Raw genomic sequence first — 13,385 nt, 5'->3', positions numbered from 1 at the left:
TATTGCTTCTTGGTATGTTGCAATCACGTACTTTCTTCCATTCTTTACATTTATATGCCACCTTATGGGAGCAGCTCATCCATTAAGGCAGAGATGCAGCGATGCAGCCCTAGAAGCTCCTTGCTGCTTTCGAGGAGGAAGAACAATGAGCTGGTAGCAAGTTTGTGACCATGTGGGTGTACTGGCAGAACCAGTTCCACTGGCGGTGTGCCTGTGCAGCTCCCCCTAGCAGTTCCCTTGCAGTAAGCAGCAGCAACACCACAGCCATACAATCATAGAATTATAGAATTGTAGAGGACCCTGATGCTGGGAAAGATGGAGGGCACAAGGAGAAGGGGAAAGATGGAGGGCACAAGCAGTGGCGTAGTGTGGGGGGTGCAGGGGGGGCCGGCCGCACCGGGCGCAACATCGGGGAGGGGGGGGCGCTCGCACTCGCAGCTCTCTGCCCCTACCTGGCTCACTCACTCTCACTGCAGTGCTGGCTGTGCGAATCCGATCCGAGCCGCCGGGTCGCCGCCCACTGTGGAGGGGAGGGTGCCAGGCGTGCGGTGCGGTGCGGAGAGAGAGCAAGGGACTATCTGGGGGAGGGACAGTGCAGCGGGAGGGGGCAAATTACTTGCCTTGCCCCGGGTTAGGGGGCGCAAATTACTTGCCTTGCCCCGGGTGCTGACAACCCACGCTACGCCACTGGGCACAAGGAGATGCTGGGAAAGATGGAGGGCACAAGGAGAAGGGGACGACAGAGGGCGAGATGGTTGGATAGTGTTCTCGAAGCTACCAGCATGAGTTTGACCAAACTGCAGGAGGCAGTGGAAGACAGAAGTGCCTGGCGTGCTCTGGTCCATGGGGTCACGAAGAGTTGGACACGACTAAACGACTAAACAACAAGAGGACTCTGAGGATCATCTAGTCCACTGCTGCAATGCAGCTGTCCTACACAGGGATCGAACCTGCAACCTTGGCGTTACCAACACCAGCTGAGCTATCCAGGCTTTGCTATTACCATGTCTCCACAAGGGCTGGGTGATATATCAATATATCATCCAAAACTGGTTTGAAATCCATATTGTGATACTGGTTTCATAATTTTTGACCTGGCAATATATTGTGAATCATGGTGTGTGTGTGTGTGTGTGTGGGGGGGGTGTACACTATGCAAAAATCACAATGTGGGGGAAACCGTGAGGCCAGCCAATGCCTCTACATAGCTCCATCCTTATTTCAGACATTGTGATATACAAGTCTATTGTGATGTTTAGCTGGTGGTATATCATGATGTTGAAAACTAGGTATCGCCCAGCCCTACTGTTTGACTCTACATAGTTCCACCCTTATTTCACAAATCATGATATATCTGCAATTCAAATGTTTAGCTGGCAATGCCATAGACTTAATTAAGCAATGGCAGGGCAATATTAACTTGACATGCAAGTAGAAAGTACGATTCACTGATAAAGGCAGTAATTACAGGGGCAATGACTGACGCCATGCTAATGGTAATACTAGTGGCAAAGGTTGGTTTCGATGGGAGAGAAACATCCAGGAATGGGTAAAATCAGCCAGATACGCTTCATGTAATCTGTAAGCAGGAAATACTAAATTACTTGCCATTGTGACATGCATTTTCCAGGCACAAAACAAAGGATCGCATGAGTGAAAAAATGTGCGCACTCATAAATATTCATACTATTAATGTTGTTTGATCCTGATATTTTCAAGCAGAGTTTGTAAAGTATGAAGGAGACATCCTTCCTTGTCTCCCACCAACATTACATCCATGATCATACAGTAGGAAAACCATATTTCACACTCATGTTTGTTTATTGGGTTCTGCTGCATTATTTCATACTTCAAGGGGGAAAGTTGTAAATGCCTCACCCATCATCCAGTGACATCTTGCCAAGTTAGAGGCTTCATTCATTTCATGAAACAAAACATTATTATTTCTTTGTTTAGAGAGGGAGGAAACTTAACTCTGGATCACACCATTCTTAAGAGATAGGAAGACATCATCTCAGTTGCAGGGAAAAGTTGATTTCTCCGTGCCATTCATACATAGATAGGTTGATGGAGCTACTTGCTACAAGGAGAAGGTGTATGATAGGTTTCATAACAGATTAGATTTTATGCAGAATTACAGCTTCAAAGAGTTAAAAGCAATTAAAAACAGCAATCCCATCCCCTTAGTTTTCCTTGTCCTTGTATCCAATGGTAAAATCAAATTTAAGTTTATTCAGCTTCCACAAAGCTTTAGCTCCACGAGCTGGAAGGAACCTGGAGAAAAGAGGAAGATATATTAGTTTTGACTACCTATTTCAATGTTGGGCATCCGGCAACTTTCTAAATGTTGGACTTCAACTCCCATCAGCTGTGGCCAGTACGGCAATGGTAAGGGATGACTGAGGTTATAGTCTAACAACATGTGAAGACCTATATGTTCCCTGTCATTTGTCTACCTGGAAGTAACACTCTGAAAGCAACAGACACATTAATTAGACCAAAAGTGGTTTTGGTTTTTGTGTTTTGTTTAAAAAAAATACATTTAGCAGTTGGTTTTAATTTTTCAGCATACTTACCTATCCAGCATGACACTGACTTTCAGAAATCGTGGGATGAAAATCATGCTCTCATTGGTTAGAATTCCCTTCATTGCTTGACTTGCAACTTCTTCAGGCTCCAATGGAGGCATTAATCTGAAGTTAGAGAGGGGAAAAGCAACATTCTATTTGCACATTCTTTGCAAGGTGAAGGCTTGGAACTTGCGACCAGTACAAAAATCAGGCAATGAGATGATGCTCACATGATAGGCCTGGAGCACAGGTAAATGAAGCCAAAACACAAGAGAAGGTCGGGGAGGATTTCTTTTAACTGAACGACCTGAAACAAATCTAAATGGAAACTCAGATTATTTTTAAAAGAGGCTGGGCCACTCCAGACTGTTATTTTATTGCAGCAATATTCTGCAACATGCTCTCTGATGCTATAAAAGTGTGTCAGTGGTGGATTTATTTTGCTTTATTTGTTGTTCTGCGACGCTTCCCCAATACCACCTACCACATTATTGCTGTCTGGAAAGCACGACAAAAAAACCAAGCCATGCCACCGATATAATCTGTGGCATGAAAGGTTACAGGATTTCAGCAAAAAATTACTGTTGGAAATGAAGCAGCATGGCTCCCCTGAAACTTTTGCAGGCACAAAGAGCATTGAAAGCGATATCGTGTATGACCACCAAAATAGCACAAACCATCATGAATGTTCAATAAAAAAAAGACACCTGGGACACAACAATAGATGGAACAAAAGGAAAGGAAGGACTAAATGGCTGGCACTACAAAAGGGCACTTTAACATTGGATTTTTCTAACTGTCAATGTCACACCTTTCTTATTCAGTACCTTGAAGACGGATTTTTGACGAAGTCGGAATTTATAAACATAGGGCAGATGCATGAAGTCTTGACCCCGTCTTTCTTCAATGCAGACAGCTCTTCTGTCAGAGCTCGGTGAAGCCCAACTGCAGCAAATTTGGACGAGCTACGAGAAATTTCAGACATAGCTTAGTGGCTGGATGATCATGATTGCCTTCTGCACAATACAAATCTCACATGAAACATCACAAATATTCAGGGACAACATGCAGCTGTTATTAGAGCTGTCGGCCCTCACTAACCTCAGACCTACATGTATGGAGTAATTGTATTTGTTCTAGAGTAGACTTATGAGCTGCTTCTCCACATGCTAATTTTATATTTTTTAAATATACATTTTTATTAGTTTTTTTAACATATCTCCAACAATCATATAACATAACTTCTTGTCATATACAATATTTTAGACTTCCGTCAACTGCTCTGATGATTTTCTGTTCTTTATCACTTATTCTGCATTTCTTAATTTCTCTATTACTCTTTATTATCATTAACTAATAGTTCTCCTCATAGTCTTTCTTGCAATATTTCAAATAATCATTCTTACAAAACTTCTTGCAATCCTACTAGCGTAATCTGTTCATTACAATTATTTCTCAAATAGTTCGTATATTTACTCCCACATGTGGATTTTATAATGCATGCATGCATGCATGTGCAGTTGCTGTTCAGCTACTGGAAGCACATTTTGGCCAACTGGGATTTGGATATTCAGTGAAATCTTCGCCCACTCAGCAATCCCAGGGTCATGAGAATTAGCTTTAGGTTAGCAATCAAGCACCACTCAGTTCCTCTGGTTAAAGTAAGATGACTATAGTTATGGTGATCTCTTGTTGACTGGGCTCAGGTTTCTAGCTCCTAAGCATGTGGGATGTGGAAATGGTGAGAGCACTCTGTAATCCTTTAGTATGGGAGGGAATTATTTTATTCTTCTCCTACTGCATCAGGGATCGAGAAATGGTGGTGCGTCAACTGTTGCAGGACTGCACCTCCAATCACCCCTCACTATATTGGCCATGCTGACCAGGACTGATGGAAGTTGAGAGTCCAGCAACATATGGAGGTTCACAATTTCCCCACCCCTCCCCGATGCTGTGATTCCGCTGCCTTACATGTATCGTAATTTTGACAAATGATTGGCTTATTGCATTTCATGGTACTTTCATTGTATCTTTGGTGGCATCCATGCACTGTTCACCAAAGTGGGGACCTCTGGTCCAAGAGGTAAAGGTAAAGGGACCCCTGACTATTAGGTCCAGTCGAGACCGACTCTGGGGTTGTGGCGCTCATCTTGCTTTATTGGCCGAGGGAGCCGGCGTACAGCTTCCGGGTCATGTGGCCAGCAGGACTAAACCGCTTCTGGCGAACCAGAGCAGCGCACAGAAACGGTGTTTACCTTCCCACCGGAGAGGTACTATTTATCTACTTGCACTTTGACGTGCTTTCGAACTGCTAGGTTGGCAGGAGCAGGGACCGAGCAACGGGAGCTCACCCCGTTGCGGGGATTCAAACTGCTGACCTTCTGATCGGCAAGCCCTAGGCTCTGCGGTTTAGACCACAGAGCCACATGTGTTGCTTGGGGTGCAGGTAAGGGGGCCCTTAGTCAAGCCCAAACATCCAATGGGAGAACAGAGGAGAACCTTCTGATCGGCAAGTCCTAGGCTCTGTGGTTTAACCCACAGCGCCACCCGTGTCCCTGATCCAAGAAGCAGTATATAAATTAAGAATCGCAAGCTCGTGGACTTCAAGTATGTATTGGCATTGGCTGGACACTTATGATGTAGTCCAAAGAGCTTCTGCCTGAATTCCAGAACTTCTGAACCCTTGCCTTCCACACCACAGACTTCCATGCTCCCAAAAAATGGCACCACACCATTGGGAATCCATGGGTACAGCTTCCGAAACAGGAGCAGGAGCTGCATTTAGAACGGGAACTGCCATTCTGCTTGTGTGGCAAATGTCCACTTGCACAACAGAACACACACACACCGTCCTCTCTGTGGCTGCTCCTCACACACACTCAGAATGTCCTCCAGATAGTTGGGAGACCCTCAGGAAAACATTTCTGGTGTGCACACTGGGAGAGGGGAGGAAGAAAAAGCTGAATCCCATCCAAAGTATTCTTCCTATAAGCTGCATTTCTCAAAAGGTAAGATTCCATATAAAATCAGTTGTTGGGTAAATAAAACCAATACAGGTAAATCTACTCACAAATTTAATAAGTGTAGGGCATTATTTTATGGCTTCTTTTATTTCTGCTGATGGGGAAATGTGTCTCCTATATACGCACCAATAAGCCACAACGAATGGAGCCACTGTGTGTCCCCCAGCAGAAGCCACGGTGATGATATGGCCGTGGTTGTTCTTCATCATGGTCGGTAGAAATGCTTTTGCGGTCTGAAAGTTTAAAAAGAAAGGGGGGTAACTTTCAGGGCTGACTTAAGCGTATGCGGCGCCAGGGTGCAAAGATCTGCCCGGCAACCCTCCCCCCACCCAGTTTGCCCAAAGTTGTTGACCCGTTTTTAGGGAGGAGAAACTCAAAATTGATGACTTTTTTAAAGGGTTGGCTGGTGAGGCACGCACAGGAGAGCTGGCTTGGCCAGCCGCCTCAGCAGCAACAGAGGAGCCCGAGGCAGCAGCGGCTGCAGAGCAAAGGGGGGCGCCTGGGGGGTGGGCAAGCAGAGCCCAGCACAACAACAGTCGAGTGTGAGGTAGTGGCAGCGGCGTCTGAGTGAAGCTGGGCGCCTCATGTGAGCAGCATGCACTGGGCAGGCCCTCTCAACAGCCCACCAATCCCAGGTGCGCAGGAGGGCAGAGCCGGCCAGCTGCCTCAGTGCCTCGCTTACCCGATGGGCTCTGCTCCACTCAGCAGCAGCTGTCAGCTCTTCCCAATTCCCAGACTCCAAATCTTGGCCCCAGACTTTCAGCCTGGCACCCCTGAGAGCCTGGCGCCCAGGTGCCCTGGACCCCTAGCACCTATGGGTAAGGCAGCCCTGGTAACTTTCCATAGAAGTCAGCCATTTAGTAAAACAGTAGCGACTGTTGTAGCAACTCTGCTGCTGTTGTTTCAGGTTTGTTTGTTCTTAGTTTCCTTTATTTATTCTGAAGTGGGTTTTATTCTGTAGGGGCCATTGCAGTCACGTAGGTTCCACTCTCCCGCCTTCTAAGTGCAAGTGGCAATTACAGTGGGGAGGGGCAAGGAGCAGGGACCCTAGTTCTTTATGTACATGCGTTATTTAATATCACACATCTTCAATCCATAAGATGAGCAGAACAATTTATGGTATAAATTTGAAAGCCAGATGCAGAAATAAAAACAAAATAGTGCTGTGCTGCACTAATAAAACAGCGCTGAACCACGCTGCATCTTTTCATTCAGGTGTAATGTCACATCAGATGATGGAAATTGGGGTGGGAAGTCAGCAAAAGAAAAGAAAAGAAATATTATGTATTGGAGTGTATATGTGATTGTTTTTGAAAATTTAATAAAATATAACTGGGGGGTGGGGGAGTTGATCACCTTTTCCAACAACATAACACCAACCTGCCCTGTGGCACTCATGGGCACGCTCCAACATTATCCATGTGAGAGAGTAGTCCGCCCTTTCGCCAGCATAGCACCTTCCAAATGTTTTGAACTACAATTCCCATCAGCCCCTGCCAGGACTACCATGAAAGCTTGTCATTCAAATAATCTGGAGGCCAGTAGGTTGCGTGAAGGCTGCAGGAGATCATATCAACCATTGTCAGTACCTCCCATTACACAACAATGTGCTCATAGGGCTGTTCTTGCAACAGGGCTGTGCTTAAGGTTTCTTTATTACCCAGTAGTGAGCAAGGATGTTGACTTCAAACATTTTTTGGATGGCTTGATCCTCAGTTGACAGCACGTCTGTTGGGGAGATCACTCCGGCGTTGTTCATCAAGATGTCCACATCACCAATCTCCTTTCTCACCTTTAAAGAAAGGGAATAATATAGGGCAGAGGTGTTTAGCTGCTCTGAGACATTTTATGATGTATGGAATGAATAAATGCAAATAATAATAATAATAAAATTACAGATTACAAGAGGTTAGATTAGGGTTTTAGGGCATGAGCCCCCGAGTCTTTTGTGGCAAGCTCTGTATTGCCTAGCTCCTTCCTTTAGAAACTTAAAAAACAACAACATTACTTTGCTTATAGGGTGGTTGGACACACTGCAAAGCACAGTGTCAGCACAGAACACCTTCAGCAGCTACTCAATGCCTTCCTTTCCCGGGGGCATCTATACTGTACATATAAATAAGCACATTCAAATTTTATGCAGAAATGTAGGATGACCCTGTGCCTCAATCTCCACAAGCGTATGTGCCAGGATTGAAACTTTCTTGAATTTCTCTCATTAATTTTGCTATCCCCAGTGTGTATGGACAGGTAGGTTTGCATGACTCACCTTTGTCACTGACCCTGCTGAGTGGGTTAATGAAGTCCTAACAGTGCCATTCTATGCATGTCTACCCTGAATGAAATCCTATGGAGTTCACCAAGGCTTGCTCCCAGGCAGGTGCATACTAGATTTCAGCATAAAGCAATTTTTAATTGTTAAATTTCTCTCTCCCCCCCTCCAATAGGGTGGGAAAATGCTTAACTTTGACAGGATCTTGCCCTGAACCCCTAACTAAAACAAAAAACATAAGAAGTCCAGTTGGTCCATTATTTTTATTATTGGCTGTTTTTATTCCATTTATTATTCCATCTTGACTGTGAGTCCTAGAAGACCTGCTCCCTGCCTTTCAGGTCTTTTCCCACCTGGCCTGGGAGGGAGGGTTCCAGACTGACTCCAGCTACAAAAGCTGAAGCTGCTGAACAGACTCTTTGGCCGGGGTATTGTTTCGGGGTAGGGTTGTTGGTTTGTTTGTTTGTTTTTTGTTTTTTTGCTGTTATTGATAATTTTTCTTAGATCTCATGATTTATGTGGAAGTTGTTCAGCTTGGTTGTGTTCTTTGTGATGTATTTTGTTAATTGTTTTTGGCTACTTTCATTATACTTGTATTTATGTAAATCTTTTCATGTAAGCTGCCTTGTGCATGGTTTTTACTATGGAAAGGCAACATACAAATAAGATTATGATGATGATTAAAAAGGGCAATGCATTTATTAGGAGTAAACAAAGTTTCGCAAAACTAGGAACAAGATTTTTTGAGCTCTCCAGAACTCTCCACCAGGAAGGGATCTCCAGTCTGAGCAGTGCAGAGAGCTGATTCTCCGGAGAATTGGAGAGGGACAGAAATGTCTTCACGGGTCTCTCTCAGGTGAAGTGGAAGGATTTGATGGTAGGAGAAAGAGTATGGTTTTGAGATAGTGCAGGACTTTAAAAAATATTTTGATTTTTTACAGGTGCATTGCCCTGGGAGACCTAATGCACAAATCTCCACTGAATATATCTCTGCAATTTGGCTAGCTGCCAACGAGCAACAGACACCTCTCTTTGCAATGCCGCTTACTTCATATAAAACAAATGGAATGAGAATGAGAAACTACCTTGCACAAGAAGCTATGGGCATGTTTTCCTTTAAGTCTTTGGCACGCAACCTACCATTTCCCAAGCATTCCTGCTGCTAAGCTGATAATGAAGCCTAGATATGTGTAACACCTCAGAAGGTCTCAGGCTCAATCCTTAACAATTCCAGGGAGGGCTGGGAAAGGTTCTTGCTCAAAACTCTGGAGAGCTACTCCCAATCATTGTGGAGAATACTGAACTAGAAAGACCAATGATCTGACTTGGTATAACCCAAAGAAAATCCCATGTGTTGCAAATCAGAACACTCTAAACAACAACAAGCAACAAGTCAGCTAATAATATACAGACAATATTTTTATAACACTATACTGTTTCAAAATTCATAAACAGAAGATGTATAATATGTGCATGGAGTCACAAACTAATAAGAATCAAATAAATGCTCCATGAACAGGAATGGTGGGAGTGGTAGGTCACTGTCAAAGGTCAAAGATCAAAGATCTTTCAGGATAATGAACTGTTTCAATGATAAATCTTCATCAGCTAGCAATAATATGAAATGAAAACCATTACTGTTAAGTTGTGGGCAAACATATCAGACAACACAGCGATTCTTCCAAAGCAGCTCTTTATTTGTAAGCTGGAACAGAACTGAACTGAGGAGCTCAGTCAGCCTGCTTATATAGAACTCCACTAGAATGCAACAGTAACCATTTTCTGTATCTAGCCAATCACTGAACATCACTTTCGATCCTTCATCTGCATACAAACTATCCAATCACTGAACGTCACTTGCGATCCTTCATTTGCATAACTATCTACAGTATCCCCCTGCTGGCCCAGGGTGAGAACTTCAGTACATAACAATTACCATTCAAATACAGCCCAGTGAAAGAAATGACAGGCCTGCATGTTAAGCAACCAATAATAAATACACACCAAATTAATAGTCCCCAAAGGTACATCAAATGGCCATGCATCAGCTATCACTAAAAAGTGTAGTAAGCTGATGCTGTTGGCAAAACCCTAGTAGTGGCATTATCAAGGCCTCCATTTCAGTGATCTTTGACAGTGACTTACCACTCCTACCATTCCTGTACATGGGAAGGCAGGCGAACTAATATCAGTGTACTGGCAGAAGCAAAGATCACCAGCGTTGAAGCGATGATTCTTCAACACCAACTTCGTTGGACTGGTCGTGTTGTGCGGATGCCTGATGATCTTCCAAAGCAACTACTCTATTCCGAACTTAAAAAGGGAAAGCGTAATGCTGATGGTCAACAAAAGAGGTTTAAAGACTATCTCAAGGCAAATCTTTAAAAATGTAGTATAAACACTGACAAGTGGGAAACACTAGCCTGTGAATGCTCCAGTTGGAGAACAGCCTTTACCAAAGACACTCAAACTCAGGATGCAAGGGAGAAATGTGCTAAGAAGAAGGCACACTTGGCAAATCCACACCATGATCAACTCCCGTCTGGAAACCAATGTCCCCACTGTGGAAGGACGGGTGGATTCAGAATTGGCCTCCACAGTCGCTTACAGACTCATTGTTAAAACCGTGTTTATGGAAGACTACGAGTGATAGCCAAAGGAGGAGGAGGAGGAGGGTGTGCACAAATAGCAATATTAAATAAATAACAAATAGCAATATTTAATAATTTGCTGAACTTTAGGTAAAAAGGTAAAGGACCCCTGGTCAGCTAAGTCCATTCAAAAGTGACTATGGGGTTGTGGCGCTCATCTCACTTTCAGGCCAAGGGAGCTGGCATTTGTCCACAGACACAGTGACAGAAACCAGAGCATACGGAAACGCCGTTTACCTTCCCACCGCAGTGGTACCTATTTATCTACTTGCACTGGCGTGCTTTCGAACTGCTAGGTTGGCAGGAGCTGAACTTTAGGATACTGACATCATAGCAGGCTGGGGAAGCCTTTGGGGGAGTCTGAAGGCTCACCTTCTCTGCAGCACTGTAGATGTCCTCTTTCTTGCTACAGTCCACCACAAAAGCATGTGCTGTGACTCCCAGCCTCCTGCATTCTTCAGCAGTTTCTTCAACGCCATTCTAGAAATGGAAAGGGATTGAAAGCTCACTGGGAAAGGGCCTCAAAAACCAATTAGAATTCTTTTAGAGGATGCTATTGGAGAAGGTCCAGTCAATGTAGACTAACCCAGCTCTAATCCTAGCAATAATGCAATCATACCTTGTTGATATCCCACAGAACTAACTTGCATTGGCGCCTCGCAAATTCGTAAGCAGTTGCTCTCCCAAGCCCATGGCCGGATCCAGTGATCAGAACAATTTGCCCGCTGACACATTTTTCCTTCGTGGGAATGAAAAGCTTGACAAGAGCCTCTAAATAGGAGTAGAGGACCACAAGGAAAAACACAGGGATCTCGAGCAAGAGATGCATCTTCTTTTGAGAAAAGTTCTGCACACTGAAACCAATGCACACCTGTGTGTGTACACTGTTATTTATTAATCAGAAACTGACGTCCTGGCTAGGTTCCAAATGGCCACGCAGCTACCCTCAACGCCCCTGATGCAATGCTCCAAAGATCTGGCTTTCCATGCAAACATTTTGCAGATTTATGCCTGCCTAATTGACACCCCACTGAAGAGCCTCAAGCCCCCATCCCATGAGAACAGCCACAAGTCCCTGGTCTCCTTGGCTTGGCTGGCTGGAAGCAGAAGTAGAAATGTATCCTTATTGGCTTTGGAAAATGGTGAAAAAAGTCCCCCCCACCCCGATAATATAATCACTCAATCTGCTGTTCTTCCGTTAGCCTCCTAGCCCCTCTCTCAGACATTAAGCTGACCAATGTGTCCCAGCCAATCTAAATAGTCCAGTGCTCAAACTGGGTTTGGGGTGCAAGTAAAGGTAAAGGTACCCCCTGACCGTTAGGTCCAGTCACGGATGACTCTGGGGTTGTGCGCTCATCTTGCTCTATATGCCGAGGGAGCCAGCATTTGTCTGCAGACAGCTTCCAGATCATGTGGCCAGCTGCTTCTGGAGAACCAGAGCAGCACACGGAAACGCTGTTCACCTTCCCACCGGAGCGGTACCTACCTATTTATCTACTTGCACTTTGATGTGCTTTCGAACTGCTAGGTTGGCAGGAGCTGGGACCGAGCAACAGGAGCTCACCACATCATGGGGATTCAAACCGCTGACCTTCTGATTGGCAAGCCCTAGGCTCTGTGGTTTAGACCACAGTGCCACCCACGTCGCTTGGGGTGCAGGTAAGGGGGCCTTTAATCAAGACCAAACATCCTATGGGAGAACAGAGGAGAAGCAGTTTTGTTGTTTTTGAGGTACATGATAAAATAAAATTGCATATCGGAATTATATAGGCTTGCCTATTTAGCAAGTGCTGAAAATAATACAGCGCAAGCGCCTGACTTTAAAGGAAAAAGGGAAAAAAAGGAATCCCACCAAAATGCTGGAGAGGGTGCACCTCCACAGGCACATACCTCCACGTGTGGTGGGAGTGTCCCAAAATCCAACTATTCTAGACAACAGCCATACGAGAAATATGTAAAATAACTAAGCAAATGTTAGAAATCATCCCAGAATTGGCCCTACTAAATATCTTCCAAAACAATAATGCCCATTTACACCACAAAGAATTCATAACCCACCTACTTTCAGCAGCCAAAACCACCATAACCAGACACTGGAGAGACCTGTCAGGAGTAAGCATGGACCAATGGTACCAAATAGTATGGGAAACAGCCTTACTAGAAAAATTAACCAATAAACTAAAGCTGACATGGGGACAAATAGAAGAAGACGCCTTCACCCCAGTATGGCTCCCCTTTGTCACATACACAGCCCAACAAGACAATGACAAAAATCCACCAGCAACATACAAATCAATATGACTAACCTGATCCAAAACACCCACTCCACTCACACATGAAAACAATCACCACAGCCAATCACAAACAAACAACCACACCCGAGGCCAACCCCAACCTCTCTCTCCACCAAGAAACGCAAGTGAATAGCAGAGAACCTGCACAAGCGACACTGACACAAAACCCCACATATATTAAGTAAAATAGAAACATCGCCACCCTACCCCACCCATCTTTCCCCCCTCCACCTCTTTCCCCCTTTTCTTCCTAATGTCTCAACAAATGAAACTGATCTGTAAAAAATGTTACTTGAAGAAAAAAGAGAGAGAGAGATTGTAGATACTTTTGTAAACCACGAAAATCTTTAATAAAAATACATTTTTTAAAAAAAATAGCAAATTGATGTGGAAATGTGGAAAACTGGACTTTGAATTAGAAAAACAAGGAGAGAGAAACCAAAATGGACATATTCATCCATCTCTAATTCCTTCAGTGTCTTCCTGGTTCCCTGAAATGCCCAGTGTTACAAGAGTTTGGGGGCCTCCCCCTGTTTCTGTGGAGCAGTAGCAAGATCACAGGGGGTTCTAGGCAC

General features: G+C 44.4%; 1 protein-coding gene across 1 annotated transcript; it reads right to left on the bottom strand.

Annotated features, from left to right (window-relative positions):
• Positions 1 to 1,802: 1,802 nt before the first annotated feature.
• Positions 1,803 to 11,426, bottom strand: LOC310657669 (estradiol 17-beta-dehydrogenase 11-like). Its single transcript, XM_083398723.1, has 7 exons — positions 11,136 to 11,426; positions 10,889 to 10,996; positions 7,254 to 7,385; positions 5,720 to 5,826; positions 3,398 to 3,535; positions 2,577 to 2,693; positions 1,803 to 2,274 (listed from the first exon to the last, which is right to left on the bottom strand). The coding sequence occupies exons 1-7, from the start codon at positions 11,343 to 11,345 to the stop codon at positions 2,184 to 2,186; spliced, it is 903 nt and encodes a 300-aa protein (XP_083254849.1). The 5' UTR covers positions 11,346 to 11,426; the 3' UTR covers positions 1,803 to 2,183.
• Positions 11,427 to 13,385: the final 1,959 nt, after the last annotated feature.

The sequence above is a fragment of the Podarcis tiliguerta genome (genome assembly GCF_965153285.1).
Source record: "Podarcis tiliguerta genome assembly, chromosome: 9".
Lineage (NCBI taxonomy): Eukaryota > Metazoa > Chordata > Lepidosauria > Squamata > Lacertidae > Podarcis > Podarcis tiliguerta.
This window is presented reverse-complemented; position numbering and strand designations above follow the sequence as displayed.

What these genes read in the sequence shown, in the direction of transcription:
- LOC310657669 (XM_083398723.1), bottom strand. Translation starts at nt 11,345, where the DNA reads ATGCATCTCTTGCTCGAGATCCCTGTGTTTTTCCTTGTGGTCCTCTAC. An exon ending in GTCAAAAATCCGTCTTCAAG is followed by an intron (nt 2,694 to 3,397) that starts GTACTGAATAAG and finishes CTCTAACTTCAG; the next exon opens with ATTAATGCCTCCATTGGAGC. An exon ending in GTCAGTGTCATGCTGGATAG is followed by an intron (nt 2,275 to 2,576) that starts GTAAGTATGCTG and finishes TCTTTTCTCCAG; the next exon opens with GTTCCTTCCAGCTCGTGGAG.